The sequence below is a fragment of the Xenopus laevis genome, chromosome 8S (genome assembly GCF_017654675.1).
Source record: "Xenopus laevis strain J_2021 chromosome 8S, Xenopus_laevis_v10.1, whole genome shotgun sequence".
Lineage (NCBI taxonomy): Eukaryota > Metazoa > Chordata > Amphibia > Anura > Pipidae > Xenopus > Xenopus laevis.
In genome coordinates this window covers 72392182-72408880 of record NC_054386.1, presented here as the reverse complement: position 1 = coordinate 72408880, position 16699 = coordinate 72392182, and the positions used below count along the sequence as shown (strand labels likewise).

Sequence of the window (16699 nt, the reverse complement as noted above, 5' to 3'; positions counted from 1 at the left end):
AGATGAAATCTCTTCTACTTTGTGCATAATCTATTAACTTGACCAAATATCTGTGCCTCCTGTCCTATATCTGCTGCAACTGTAGGCTCACCTACACTGAATTCACACTGAAATTACTCATCTGGTGGGTAAAAACATGAATCATTTTTGTTCTTTGCACTTGTTTAGTAAATTAACTTTATAGTTTTTGTGTTGGCGATCTACCAAAATGTTTATACAAATGTCTGTTAATGTCACAGCATGCTTTATTATTTTTTTGTTCCTTTAAAAGAGAAGAGTCTTTTTTTTCTTCACCAGGAGTTTATTGATTTTAGTATAACATTTCTTTTCTGGATTCTCCTTATCAGGGTTGGATGATTGCCTGCAGCAGTACATCAAAAACTTTGAGAGGGAAAAGATAAATGGAGAGCAGTTGTTACACATCACCCATCAGGAGCTAGAGGAACTGGGTGTCACACGAATTGGTCACCAGGAACTGATCTTGGAAGCCGTTGATCTGCTGTGCGCTTTAGTAAGAGCAACCTTTTATGTCTTATCTTCTTTACAACAAAATATAAAAATGCACCGTGTACTTTATCTTCAGGGAATTTTCAGTGAAAGGATCCATGTCATGTTGTCAGAACAAAATGTAAACATATTTTATGCGGGCTTTTTGTGTGTAGATTGTTCAAACAAGCCTTAGCTAAAAAAAGCTTGTTAAATATACTCCATAAAATATCTAATCTTTTCTTAATGCATATGTGCCAGAAGGCTGCAAAATTAGGCTTTAAGATTAAAATAAAGGATGCTATTGGGTGATTATTCTTGTTACAGAGTATAAATATCCCAGTTCTCACAAAACCTGTACCTGAAAACCTGATAATTGTCTCTTCTGCCATTCAATGCAGTAGTTACAGCCATTTAGGTCATCTTGGCAAAGGAAACCCACTTTTATGCATACATTTCATGGCTTGTATAACATAAATCCAGGGCAACAGTTTTTTAATATTATAATAAATTTAAAACATGCAGATTGTGTGACTGAAACATATGTATATTCTACAACATGACTCGTCTTATAAACTATAGCCCTATATACAGTATGTTCTGATTTCAGAACATGCTGTTTATAACTTAAAGCAACAGAAACTGAAATAAAAAAAAAACAAGAAGAACTATTTGCCATTGCTTTAATAATGTCCCTTTCCCAAAACGCAATATTCTACTTGAAAACAATTGCAATATATGAACTGTTTTAACATTCAAAATCACTTCCAAATTCACTGTTACTCTCATGGCAAAACAAAGAAAAAAACTAAACTGCTAATAATCTAATAACCCACAACAACCAATCAGACCATGTTTACAAACAATGACCAATAAATGCTACCGGCAGATTGTCTTGTTTTTCTAGCTTTATTTGCCTTTCTCTCTGGAGTTAGCAGCATTTGTTGCCTGATCCTTTGTGAATGATTTCATCAGATTCTTGGCAAAATTAATGCAGAGAGAACCAGTTTTAGAATAAAGCTTTAAGACAAATAATTAATACAGAATTAAAGGCAAACAAATAATAAATAAGAATATTTAGTTCCATGGATCTCCCTGTGCCGATTCACCATATAATGATAACGCACCTTTCATAGTACAAGAAATATGGCGGCCCCTAAGATGACATTTATGAAAAGGTCTTGTTCTCACAGTAAGATTACCAAATTAATGTAGCACAATGAATCAAAGCTAGAAAGGAAGAAGTCAAGGTCTTAAAGGACAAGTCATAGATCTGCGGTTATAGCTGTGTATGGAGGTCTATTTATAGTACTGTATTAGTGACTTGTAATTTAGCTGTAGTAAGCTAAGTATGAGCTGCAAATCTCATGGTAAATAATATAAGCTTCCTGAAACAGCAACCCTACTAGGATTCAATTTATTCTTGTAACAAAAAAACAGGAAATTGTAACATTTCAGATAACAGACAAAATACTCTATCAGCTATTTTGCTAGTGGAAATGTGTTGTGTGCAAATTCGCAGCACCAGCAGGAAGTAGTGCCAACCACAGCCAAATAGAGCTTTTAGTATCCAGGTCAGTTTAAGTAAGTTATAGAAAACATTTTACAACTTTGAAAGCTGCATTAGTTTATTGTGGTAAATATACTCTGTAGGCCTGTTTACAATATTATAAACTGTTTTAAAGCAAAATAAAAAATATATGTACAAATGTTTATTTTCTGACACATGAAATCTCAGGACATTTTGTTCATTTGACTCATCCAGGACTTTAGGGTAGGACTACACGGACCTTTTTGGCACGTTCCGATGCGCTGCAACAAAACGCCTGCGACCAATCGAGATAGAAATGTCGGATGCAGCGTCTGCATCCGACAGTCGTGTCGCGTCAGATTAACACTGCGACTTAATCCGACATTTCTATCTCTCACCTTATTTCCGTCGCATGCGATTTGTTGCAGGTTTAAGGGTAACTTAAGTGTATTTTGGCTCTAATACAGTTATATGTCATTTACAAATTTCTTTTGTTTTGCAATTTTAACTTAGTTGTATGTATGTATAACTTTATTTATTTACAATACACACAGGGTGGACAGAATTATAATAATGTTTACAATAATAATCAAATAACATATGGATAACAGTCACATAAAGGAGGGCAAAGTGCACAAAGCTTTGGGCATTGGCTGGCTGGGAAATTCCCTACAGAGAGCTGAGAGCACAGAAGAGAGAATTTTATCAGGGCTGATACATGGTAAATCAGATTTGTAGCTTCAATGCAAATAATAAATCTCACATGGGCTATTCAAAGGTAGAATATGGTCTAAGATAAACATCCCCTTTAAGTTTCAGGACTGGACAGATGTGGGGTATTTACTAAAACTCTCACTATAGTAAAAAAAAAAGTTTGACCAAACTCCCAAACCTGAATCTCCTTAACTTACCAATAAATGTGATTGAAAAAGTCAGTGCAGGAAAAAGTCAAGACAAAACCGTGTGACTTTTTTGCCCAGAAAACTCGGCTTTATGGAATTGTCACCACAACAACTCAAATTTATCAGATTGTCAAAGAAAAATCAGCGTCAAACAGCCTGAAAGTATTGAGAATCATGAAAGCGTGATGTAAAAAAACATTTTACAATTGTTAAATGGACCATCTTCCGTAGACTTCTATGAAATTTTGACAGGTTTTAGCTGGAGTATTTTGAGATTGGGATTTTTAGCAACTTCAGACCATAATAAATCTTGAAAAATTTGATTTATTTTCCTCCATAAATTCAGATTTTTTTCCCCTATTAAAACTTGACAAGAAAAATTCAATACTTCATAAATAGACCCCATACAGGGAATGTAATAAAAGTTGGTAACGGAAAAACTATTCGCAATGAGAAAAGTTATGCCTTTGCGCTAACAAATTTAGCTTTGCGCAATTTAATATAGCTTTTGCGAGCCCGGAAACTGTTTAGAGACTACTTCCGACAATTTGCAAATCTTATAATTTGCACCAATGCGCAGTAAATGTAATAAAACTTCTTACTGAAAAAGTTGTTATGTTTGCTCCAAAAGATTACGACACCTTCAAGCACTTCTTAAGAGTGCACAATTAAAAGTCGTAATGCACAATTAAAAGTCGCAATGCAATAACAGTTTAAGGAACAATATCACATTGTGAGATTTGGATTTTTATTCTTATTGGTGCGAATTGTTTTGCTCTTTGCGACTTTTATTACATTCCCCCTAAAAGTGTTCTATTGCTCCAAAAGGCTGGATCTGAGTTTGTTTATGAAGGGGCTCAGACGGTGTTCCTTACAGAGAAATACAGGGATTTAATTCCAGAGGTATGGACCAGCAAGACAGAAAGGTTTTAGATGAGAAATAGCAGTGGGTGTGAATGGTAAAAAATATGGAGGTATTGAGAGGAGCGGAGAAAGCGACCAGGACTGTACAGGGAGACAAATGAAGAAATCTATGGAAGAAATGGAGGATTGGAGTGAAGAGCTTTGAATGTATACAATCATTTTATCAACAAGCAGCCATAAAAGAGATTTTGCCAGTATAGAAGCTCTTCCAGTTGGCAGAGAGCTTTGGTACTGCTTTCCAAGTGCAAAACCCCTATACACCAAAATATGCTATCGCCTTCTACCCGTAAAAATCTGAGTCTCAGCCCATTCCTTCTCTAAGAATGAATTAGTTGCAGTCTCTTACTGTGCAGCATCAGGGCATGTGCAAGGGGCAGGCATAAATCAAACTGTACCTGGAAGATTTTTTACCATGGTAGTTTCACAAGGCAGCTACCCCAAAGTAGTAATTTCTATGAAAAAAGAAGGCCCATCCTTGGACCATATACCATCAGTCCTCCCAGTACCTGTAATTTAATTCTACAACAAAACACACAATCCAGTTTGTTCTAATCTCCATGAAAATACTACATTGGGACTTTAAGAATTATATATTGCACTTACAATTTAAGCAGAAAATGATTGCTCATCAATAAAGTCTGTTAAATCTGTTTTCCAGTGCGTTTCGGCGTGCCCTGACTTTTTCAATGGTGATGGTGTGCTGATTGGTATAGGGCCAATTTCAATGGAAACCTGTTTTCTGCAGGAAGAATGATTGGTATCTCATGCAGCCGAGGTTTCCAACAATAACTGCAATTCTGAATTGCTAGCCCCACTGCTGAAAATGATAATTTACTAAAACAAAAGCCCTATTTTCAAGGAGTTCTGTGCACTCATTTTTTATTTGCAGCCATCTGTTTCTGCTCTGGCGTTATTATTTTGGACTAAAGAAATTCATGACCATTGCACAAAATAAATCATTTACAACCAAGAACTGAAACCCTAAGAGACTGGAAGCTAGAGGCTCTTTTCGTAGTCATCACATTGCCAATTCTCACTAATAAATTACACATTGAGTTTGAGCCTTGGTAAATCATCCCGTAATGTTATACACTAGAAATTGGCTTATCATGGTTATGAGGAGTATAAATGCTGTTCGGCAGATTGCTTTTGTGCCTAATAAATTAACACTTAAAGGAAAACTATACCCCCAAAATTAATACTTGAGCAACAGATAGTTTATATTATTCACTCCTTGACAGATCCATCAGTGATCTGAACCATGATGTTTGTTAACTACTAGTGACTAATTTGTCCAAATGCATTAAAGTCAATGGGCGTCAAAATTATTTAACGCGCGTCAATATTTACATGCTCAACTTTTTTCAGCTGCATATTTTCACAGAAAAAATTCACAGGTGCAAAATGCAGAAATTCGCCGCAAATTCATGCCTGGCAAATAAATTTGCCCATTACTAATAACTACTCATTTAGTATCCTGTCCCTCCATCAGCACTCAAAGGTTCAAAAGGTGCAATGGGTGTCATCATTTGCAGGGTGTTAAAGAAGAAGCAAGGACAGCTCTAATCTCTGCACCCTGCACTGGATAATTAATCTGGTGCAAAGTTCAGAGAAAGACAGCTAAGTGCTCAGTCTAGGACACCTGTAAATGAGAATAGATAATGACACTAGATGCACAATACAAAGTAGAAAACTCACCTATTTAACTCAGTGGTTCTGTTGCTCCAGCCCTAGACCCTCAGCTCAAGGGAGTGGACAAACCATATACAAAACAGCGTATAGTATACCTTGCTGTGACCTACGTAGATCTCTTTCACATACAGTGAATCAGAAATGAGACATATTTTGACTTGAATCTCAGTCCAGATTTCAGAAATATCAGTGGAGAAAAATTGCTCCGTTGTTGGCAAAAGAAAAGCACTGGAATGTAAAAAGCCCTTTAAAGGGCTGGTACTATATAGAGAGGACTGGTTCACTTTGGCTCAGCTGGAGTTCTATGACTGCTACACACATATCAGGGATTGTTTACGGTTTTTAAGAAACTGTAATCCAAACAACATTCCTAAATTGGCACTTCAACTTCCTTTCATTTTTATTTTTCATTTTTTACTATGGCAAATATTTCAGCAAAATGTATTGATCTTTGAGTTTTAAAATCTTTGTATATGCAGTGTAAGGTATTTAAGGTATTTACATGCCTCATGCTTGGTGCCAGATTCAGTGGGTTGGCGCCCGCCCGCTTACCCCCCTCGGGCGCGGCTGCACCAGAGCTGTGCTCCCTGGGAGGCGACTGGACGGCATGCTGCCCCTAATATTTTGCCGCACTAGGCCCGGGCCTTTGTGACCTTGCTACAAATCCGGGCCTGCTCATGCTACACACATAGCACTGCCTAAATTGTAGCCACTTGGTATAGTAAACTGTTACACAACTTGAGGGATATACTTTTACACTGGGGCAGGAGAGTAACTAGAGTCCCACTGACCTTTATGAAAAAGTTTGTTCAGGGTCCACTTCCTACCTTCTCAATGATCCACTACTTTCTGAGTCCAACTCCCTTATTTGCACCTATAGCTTATAAATATCTGTGAATTGGCCCTTTAACACTTTTTATTTTCTGTGTGCAACATATGGAGTAGCATCTCCTGCAAGTGCTATAGCAAAACTATTCTGCTATATTTAGATGCAACCAATTGCCTGCAAGGTATATCTGCATTAATATCCTGAACACTGTACTCTCTTTGCAGTCTATAGCCTTTTCCCAACAGCAGATAAGAACAAGCACAATATAGGAAATTAAATATGCATTTGCTATGACTATTCACCAAACTTTTAATTTATTTACACCCCTTGGGGAGTAGTTATCACACGGGTCTCACTATGGCTTAGTGGTTAGAATGGCTACCATATTGGAGTTCAGAGTGGAATTTCATTCAAAGACATCTGCAAGGAGTTTGTATATTCTCTTTGAGTTTGCTTGGGTTTCCTCCGGGTAGTTTCTTCCACAAACAAGTGGGCAGCTTAATTCGATTGTGATGAAATTGATCTCAGTGTGTGTAAATGTGTTCTTGCTTCCAGAAAAGTAGATTCAGGCAGTATCGATATTGATCCAATCCACTGGAAAACAAGACATTTCATCATTTGCTACAACTTTTTATGGGATATGACATCTGAGGACAGTCATTTTTAGGCTGCTCTGGGATAAAAAATCTTGAAGGCTCGGACATTGATAATTATTGATTTTGCTGCATTTCCACATGGATTAATTCCATCAAAGTTACAATGTCAGAATTACTAGATCAAACATTACATCTGTCCCATAGTGGTAAACTGTGTGTATTTGTCACAGTGGTTGATACAAGGGGTTACACACCCGTATCTTCAAGACCTCTAAGTGCTTTCTTACTGTCACCCTATATGTATGCGTTTATATTTGTATACTATGCATTATAATATACTACTCATTTACTAATTTATAACAACCCAGATTAAAAAAGTCATTTACAGTATTCCACAGAATACTTTTGAATATAGTTTCCGCCTTAAGATGGCAAATTACAAATAACTGAGACATACTGGGCCCGATTCAATTCAATGAGAAAAAGGTTTTATTGTGAAAACTCGTGGACTAGATTCAATTTGTGATACAATTCAAACTTATCTGACAGTTTATCACTTGAAATCTATGAAGATAAACTGGATGAGGAGAAAAGTGCACATAGACAAATGCAAGAGTCCTCTGCACTCAACCCATCATCAATATATATATATATATATATATATATATATATATATATATATATATATATATATATATATATATATATATATATATATATATATACATATATATATATATGGACAAACAATCCCTGTTTTGTTTAAAGGGTAAGGCATTTTTTAGTAGCAGTATGCACAAAATGTCTCAATGTCTCAATGTCTTAAATAGTATAGTAGTCTTTCTGTAGGAAACAGACAATGTTAATATAACATAACTGCATATTAGAGGGTATGTGACCTGTTATCCAGAATGCTTGGGACCTGGGGTTTTCTGGATAATGTATCTTTCTGTAGTTTGGATATTCATACCATAAGTCTACTAGACAATCATGAAAACATTTAATAACCCCAATAGGTTGCTTCCAATAAGGGTTATTTTTATCTTAGTTTAGATATATTACAAGGTACTGTTTTATTATTACAGAAAAAAAGGAAATCATTTGAAAAAATTGCTTTATTTTGATAAAATGGAGTCTATGGGACTTTCCCTAATGCAAAGCATTCTGGATAACGTGTTTCTGCATAATGGATCCCATACCTGTATATTTTAATATTTAAAACATTTTAATGTTTTGGTGTTACTGTTCCATTTACTCTTCACAGCAATTTAGTGATGTTTTAAAGAACAAATATTTATATATTTAATAAAGTTGTGTTTTCTGTCCACTTACATGTTAATTAACAGCTTAGACTGCAGACTTCTGGGGAAAAACACATACATAAACAGAACTGTTTAATTAGATTCAAGTTCTTGACTGTTATTTTTTTTATCAATCCGCCCCAGGCGTATGTTGTGGAAACACTCTGGGAGTTTACTGGAAAAACATATCAAATAAGTTAAATTAAAGTAACCAGATAAAAAAATAAGTATCTTATTTTTTATTACTGTTATCTTTTTCTTTATTATTTGCCAGTTAAGGTAATCTGCTGCCCATACTGTAGTTTAGTCCCCAAATCTCCTGAACAGCAATTTATAGAATGGCCTTTTTAGTTTAAGAGGATCACAAACATCAAACATGCGGTGCAGTGGGTTCAACCCTGCTGAGTTTTGTCCTCAGTGTTTGTGTGAGCCTTCCCTCATATTTGTCTTGCCAACCTCTGGTATGGGAACTTTACAGCTCATAGTCATGAAATGAACACAACAGTTGTCTAGAATTATATTCAAAATAACCAAATCTACACATGTAATTAGCTTTAGACAAGATACAATGCTAATCACATTAGATAGTTTAATAGTGGTTGATACTATGATAAATCCACAATTTAACAGATTGGATTTCTCGTTCCCCCAATTCATATTATATACAGATATAACATTTATTACTTGCAGTATATTTGAGAAGCATTTGGAAGGCTATATTAAACTGAGTTAAAACAAAAATATAACATAATAACACTTGTCAGTAAATTCTTTATGGAATCTTGTAAGCAGAGCCCTCAAATCATCATGTTTTATACTGTAACCTTTATTTGTAAAATAAATTCCTTCATAATATTTTTTACAACTGACATTGTTGTAATGCAGTACATCAGTTCTTTGTTTAAAAAAATACATTATAAAAAAATTCTTGTTTCGCAAATTTCACAGGAAATTTCCATATTTTTTGGCGAAGCAAAATGGGATAAATTTACCCATCACTACCAATTATATCTCTTTATGCATTAGATTCATCAGGTAAGCATTATAGATATATCCAATACTTTAACTAGTCATCTATGTAGCTCCTCCCAGCAAGTCATAGGGTGGTCTGAATTCCCAGGTTATACATGGGGGTACATTTACTAAAGGGTACATTTTATGAAAATTTACAGTGAATGCGCCAATTTGCTAAAAGGTGTAGAAGACAATTCGCTCGCGAAAAAGTTCAGCGCTAGAGATTTTTTTGTGCCATTTCCCCAGGCAAATTTTTGCTCAGGTGAATGATCATTAATCCACAAATGTATTGAAGTGTAAACTTTTCAATATATTACCCTTTTTGCAAAGTCTACTGGTTCTACCTGGCAAAGTAGGTGAACATTTGCTGAAATGAATTGAAGTCTGTGGGCGACAAATTCTTGACGGGCAACACATTTTTTCATCCATTAGAGTCTATGGGCGTCATTTTCATAGTGAAACTTGGCGAAACATTTCACTCAACACTACTGATAAAGACATACAGTACATATGACCTGTATGTAGCCACCATATTTAAATTGATGTAAATGTAAGTATGTTAATTTAAGAAATTTAAGAAAATTTAAGAAGATTTCTTGCTGATGAATTTTCACTAGCCAAGTATGCCAGTGTTCATTTACAGAGACTGATTTATGCATCTTGATGAGGATGCGTAGTCATAGCGAATTAACATCTGACATAGTTGCACAAAGTAAATTTGGCTCATGGTCTTTAGCTAATGCACAATTGAAATATAAATACTCTTTAGAATACACCTCAAGAAAACTGATCAGTTTCTTTTCCCTTTTGTTGTTGCTCTTAGGTCTCTATACTTTGTCTCATCTGTTTCACTTTGATGTGTGCTCTGTCAGCTTCTAAACCAGTGTTTAGTGAACGGATAATTAAAATACTCCATGGGTCAGAGTGATAAAGAAGTTTTTAAAACATCTGTAAGGCTAAGGCCACACTAGGCGATAGCGCCGCGATTTGACTCGCGGCGACTTTTCGCCGCGACTTTTAAGCCGCAATCGCTGTGGAAACTTTTGCGCTGGCGTCTATGGGGAATCGCGAAAAATCGCCAGCGTAAAAACACACGCGGCGATCTTTTCTCTACTGTCGCTCGAAATTGCCTCGCTAGGCGATTTCGAGCGACAATAGAAAAAAGATCGCCGCGTGTGTTTTTACGCTGGCGATTTTTCACGATTCCCCATAGACGCCAGCGCAAAAGTTTCCACAGCGATTGCGGCTTAAAAGTCGCGGCGAAAAGTCGCCGCGAGTCAAATCGCCGCGGTATCGTCTAGTGTGGCCTTAGCCTTAAGCCCTTGAGCAGACTGGGGGATGATAAAAGTCCCTTGTCGAGCTACATTTGGTCACTCCTGCATGGGTCAGTCAAAGACCTCTGACAGAGAATAAAGCTGGCCATAGACATGCAGATTCACCTTCATAGTGCCATCTCCCGGCCTGCCACTGACCATTCAGATCAAATAAAGTAGTAAAAGAACAGATCAGATGATGTTCTGCCCCTGACAGCAATTGTACAAAAGTTATGTCTGACAAAAGCTGGTGACAGTCTCCCACGGATATTGTCAGATTGACGGGACACTCCACACACACCGCCCGAAAAATCGTACGAAATCTTTGCATCTATTGCCAGCTTAAGACTCAGTTTGGAGCACTAGATGTTAATCATTTAAGCAGAAGACAGCAATGACTAAATGAACTTCTGCAAATCATGCTTGCATCCTTATAAATGACAAAACTAGGCTTCAAGTCACACAGCAGATACCCTGACCTTTACAGATATGGCAAGTTTGGAATATTTCAAATATGCCCTTTTCAATTTTACAGGTAGCTTACCCATTAGTATATAATTAATGTGTGTATTATTTAAAACTTGACTTATATGCTCCTGTGTATTAACAAAACAATTCTGTTAGTAAAAGTTAAAAAGTTTCATGGTGTGGGAGATTGCATAATGAGACACTCACTATTAATATAGTAATATTACTGGGGGCAACACAAGTCATCTCTCTGAAATTCTCTTGTCTTCTGGTGAATCATCTTTTTTCATGATATAGTAGGAATTTTAATCTTGTAGATTTGAGACACATATTGCAAGTTTTGAATAACAAACTCAAAGGCTATATGAGTTGAAGTCAGAACTTCTCAAACAGTGAAGCATTAGAGAGCAAACATGACTACAACATGCATATTTATCAGCTTTTGGTAAGACTAGGCTTTTAGAGATAGAAAATGTTATAAACGCAAGACATATTTAGTAAAGAGAATATATTGTAATATCTGTAACTACTGTATTTTGCCAAACCCTCCCAAAGTAAAACGGGAAAGGCTTAAGAAATGTTTTACATATAGTCTGCTATGTGTCTTTAAATTTAGAGTGGTTTATACTTTGTATCCTCTTAAATGTATAGCCAGGGCTCCAATGAATTGGGCCACTAGGGTGCAGCATAAAAAAATTAGACCACACCCATTGGAAAAGCATTGATTATAGCCAATAAGACCTCACTGTAAATCTACCCCTAATAGACCTTCATACTGGACCCCTTTAGTTCATAAGAAGGTTATTGATAACCAGGGCTAAAAATATGCACTCACCCAAATCCTAACCTTACTGGCCTTCCGGCCGGATGCCCTTATTTCATAATAATGCCACCAACTGCTAAAAATGTAGGTGTAAATTATAAATTAAATTTAAAGTGAAAAAGTCACCTTAGGATAAAAATACTATATGGAATATATGGAACAACTAAAAGGATCAGATTACCTTCAGAGATAAATGCAATATTTTTTCTTACTAACATCATAGTGTTTTCTTCAAACTGTTGATAAGACTTGTTAAATGGAGGCATATGATCATACAAATCATATTGCCTAACTGCAAAGATTCCATTAGTGTGTGAAAGTGCTGTGAAAGTTGTATTATGACATCCTGGAACATAGCACAGTGGTATAACAGTGTGGTTGAATAAAATGATTTAAAGCTAAGACAATATTTTTATGGCATAAATAGTGGATAATGGGAGCTAAGAGGAAAATATGTAGTTGGGAATGCTGAGAAGCAGATATTCTTCTTCTTTCTTTCTCTCGTTTGTTCCTACTTCCTTCCTTTCTTCATCTTTTAATTTTACTTTGAGATAATTATTTTGATGATGTTACAGCCATAGCACTGAATTAGTGAGCTCTATAATTTAAATAGAACAGTTATAAGAAAAACATCAGGCCAGATTAAATTCACTGAGAAAAAGGTTATCATGTAAACGCATGGGAAAGATTACATTTGAGATGCAATTCAATTCTGAAAAACTTACAGTATCTTACAGTTTATCACATTTAAACTCTATTGAAGTCTATGGGAAAAAATCTGGAACTGTACTTGAAAAAAAGTTTTCTCCAAGTTTTAACTTGATAAACCATGAGATAGTATATTATTATGAAAATGGGTTATTTGTATGAAGCAGGGCTGTACATATGAGCTGTTATGCAATATATTTTAATAGAGACCTACATTGTTAGGGGGTATAGTGATTAAATTAATTGGTCTGGATAGACGAGATTTTGAAGTAAGTTTAAAAAAGACATACATGCTCATGAATTCACATCCACCATTTAGTGGCAGATTTATTCATTGGCAAATTATTATTCGTTAAAAATGTAATTGTGAAAATAAAATGTGATTATACTGAAGTATTGAGTGGTAGCATACTTACAAAAAACTGTAATTGTAAAAACGGTATTGCGCCGATTAGCAGAAAAAAAATGGTTTGCCGCAAAAATTAAATTGTTCCATTCATTCTTAAAAACTGTTAAAAACAGTTATTTAAAAAAAAAAATAGTTTAAGCACTGAAAATACACATGACGGCTTCTACAGAAACTTGCCAGGTTTTAGCTGATTAATATTTTTTTTTTAAAGATTTCTTCAAGAACTCTTGAAAATGTATCTTCAGAGAACTCATGTCGAAAATTTCAAGATCACATTTTTTTGATGTTATATTCTTGCATTGAGGAAAAACATTGCATTCGAATAAGTATAGCTGCTTACCCAATTGAAATATTAGACTTACATCACACAGCGAGATTTAAGGAGCTGCTTTCACTGTGTTTTATATGGTGAAACAAGGTTATTATGTCCCCAAACAAAACAATGAAATCTACCAGTCACTGCTTCTAAACTCCTTGTGGAACATAAGCCTAATCGCTGACATTTTTTGGGCATGCTTGACTTAAAGTGAATACAATAACATACAGCCTATGCTGCCTTTCCTCAAAAAGTCAAACAACAGTACACAATCAAACTGCATCAAACTACAAGGCTGGTTGTATAAGCCAACAATAATGCATACATTTTCCCAACCTAGATTTCAGTTAAACTTCATCAGAGGAAAATATTTTTAATATAAGGTTTTTTTTGTAACCAAAGATTGCATTTAGTCTGGAGGACCAGACATTGGAAGCATTTTAATTATTCTTGTAGTAGATTTTATGATCACTTTGTCAGCAATGGCCTGTGTAAATAAATTGTCTTTTTAGGCGTATTAAGATTTATCACTGTTTATTAGAACTCATCCACTACACCCTATTGGGTATTGATGATTGTATTATTATTATTCATTCTGTGTTTATACTACTCAATCTATGACATATGGTTGTAGAATTCTTACTTCTATGCCATGTGTTTCTGTTATTATTCTGTCAGTACATGCTCAGTAAAATAACCAAAGGGGTGTGTTCTTTCTACAGTCTTGTATATTGGAAACAATATAATAGCACATATTAATATCGTAAGTTAGGTCGAAAAAAAAAACAGACATGCATCAGTTCAGGCTTTTATGTCTATATACAACCTGCCTTACTTCTAGTTGATCCAGAGGAAGCCAAAAAAAAAAAACCCTTCTTAAGCCTTGCCAATTTGCCTCAAAGAGGGAAAAAACTCCCTCCTGACTCCAAGATGGTAAGTCCCTGGATCAACTTGTACTATGAGCTATCTTCCATAACCCTGTATTCCCTCACTTGCTAAAATGCCATCCAACCCCTTCTTAAAGCTATCTAACGTATCAGCCTGTACAACTGATTCAGGGAGAGAATTCAACATCTTCACAGCTCTCACTGTAAAAAAAAACCCTTCCGAATATTTTGACGGAACCTCCTGTCCAGCACTGGAGACCAAAATTGTATTGCATATTCTAGGTGGATCCTTACCAGCGCTCTGTATGCTGGAATCTAGGCCCCTTTTTGCCCTAGCAGCTGTTGACCGTCATTGCTTTCCTAGGGCAGTCCCCTTTATTATACATTTTACAAAGGGACTAAGTTTAACCTGCAACTTACTAGCTGCTTTCAAAGTAAAACTCCCAAACTTGGCTGCCCTTTTATTAGACACCAGTGGGATCACCTGATATAGCTGGGAAGGGTGGGGGCTACAACATGGAACTGGTCACTGCTCCTGTATAACTATAACAAACAACGGAAAGTTGTGCTCACCACTAATTTTTAAAACCATTAGGCGGGAGTGCAATGAGGATGTGACCACAAAATACATATAGACACATACATGAGTCCTCTGCACTCAATCTCACTGGTGTCTAATAAAAGAGCAGCCAAGTTTGGGAGTTTTACTTTGAAAGCAGCTAGTAAGTTGCAGGTAAAACTTAGTCCCTTTGTAAAATGTATAATGAAGCAATAGAATTCTTAATGAATCAGATGAAAATTGAACATAGGACTGGCCAGATATGGGATGACTTTGACGTAGTTGGCCAGCTTAAATATATTGCAATATATGGACAAACAATCCCTGTGTTGTTTAAAGGGTAAGGCATATTTCAGTAGCAGTATGCAGAAAATGTCTCTGTCTTAAATATATTGATAATGGGTTGAGTGCAGAGGACTCTTGTATGTGTCTATATATATTTTGTGGTCACACCCTCATTGCAACCCCGCCTAATGGTTTTAAAAATTAGTGGTGAGCACAACTTTCCCTTGTTATTTATATATATATATATATATATATATATATATACACACACATTTATTTATTTATTTAATTAATTAAACTGTTTGCTAGGGAAGACAGACAAGTAGAGACAATTACATTGGATTATGGAGCTCAAAATGTGCTAATACCTAGCCTGTTCTCAGTTGTCAGTTTTCCATGGTAGCCAGATGTTAGAGTCATGACCCTGTTTTGTTGAAGAAATTAAGTTTGAAGAAGTGTTATCCCTTGTGCCCTCTATACCAAAGGTATACCACTATCTGTTTTTTCTGGAGCAACCACTATAGCTTTTAAAATTCTTTAAGTTAATATTTCATAAATATATATCACCAGACTAAGATAGCTGCATTGATGTTCAAAGCAGTCATCCACATCAACTGCAAATCAATGCCGATTGTGTACATTTCATGTACTGGAAAATGCTATTTTTATGACACACTAGGCCAGATGGTACGCCACAAAAAGTAATGCTTTAAATGTTCAACTGATGTGAAGTGTCACAGTTGTCAGGATAGTGCTGTGAGATCTGGCTGTAATAGTCCAGTTTACATGATTGGGCTATGTGACATGTCATCTGTACCATGGTGGAGATGATACTCTGTAGGCCACAAGCTTCACTCTCAGCAAAGCAGACATCAGTTCTAACTGTAACAATAGGGAAGACGTTATATTACCTACATTGGGCTTACAGCTACAGACAAGGTAAACATAAATTCCTAGTTAGACTTTAGGTAGAACACCAATGGCATATTGTCAGTAGAAATATCCTGCCCTATCAACAAATGCATACTTCTATAAATCTAGACATGACTTTGCTTCCGTAAGTGGTAGAAGTACTGTACATTGTAAATGAACAGTCATTTTCAATCCCAAAAGTTGTCTCTCTAATTTATCAGGAGCATAGATAATACATATGCATTTTGTTTTCTGCTATGCAATCTTCTGATGCAGGAGAGACAGCTTTTTTTTAAAAGTAAGACAGCTCTCTTCAAATGAGAAATGCCCACAAACCCCTTCATAAAACAGTCAAAGAGTACCCATGCAGAGCTGTTTCTATGGTGATATCAAACAGCCAATTAACTCATCGTGCCTAGTGATGACATTGAGATGACTGACAAAACTTACAAAAAGCTTTGACATGTGAAGATTATATTCTGCTCACATGTAGCTGGAGGCAATGGTGGCTGAGCTGAGTGGGAGTTATAAGGAATGTGCATTATGCATTTGAAAGCATATGTACCATATACCAGCATACACTGTATTTATTTTATAATACATACACTGAAATATTGTTTTTGTTTTTTTCTTTGCATTTTTGTCAGATGCATAATTTTACTTTCATACAATGCACAAGTATACCCAAGGTTTTTAAGGTAATAGAAACTGCATGCAGACTAATGGCTTACTGGACAAGATGGG

The 16699-nt window shown here is 35.8% G+C and overlaps 1 protein-coding gene across 1 annotated transcript in view; it reads left to right on the top strand.

The window, feature by feature from the left end:
* LOC108700149 (connector enhancer of kinase suppressor of ras 2) overlaps positions 1-16699 on the top strand; it is a 298982-nt gene that overhangs the window by 124838 nt on the left and 157445 nt on the right. The window contains exon 2 of the mRNA XM_041574976.1: positions 348-511. Within this exon, the coding sequence (XP_041430910.1) occupies positions 348-511 (164 nt within the window). The remainder of the gene's footprint in view (positions 1-347; positions 512-16699) is intronic.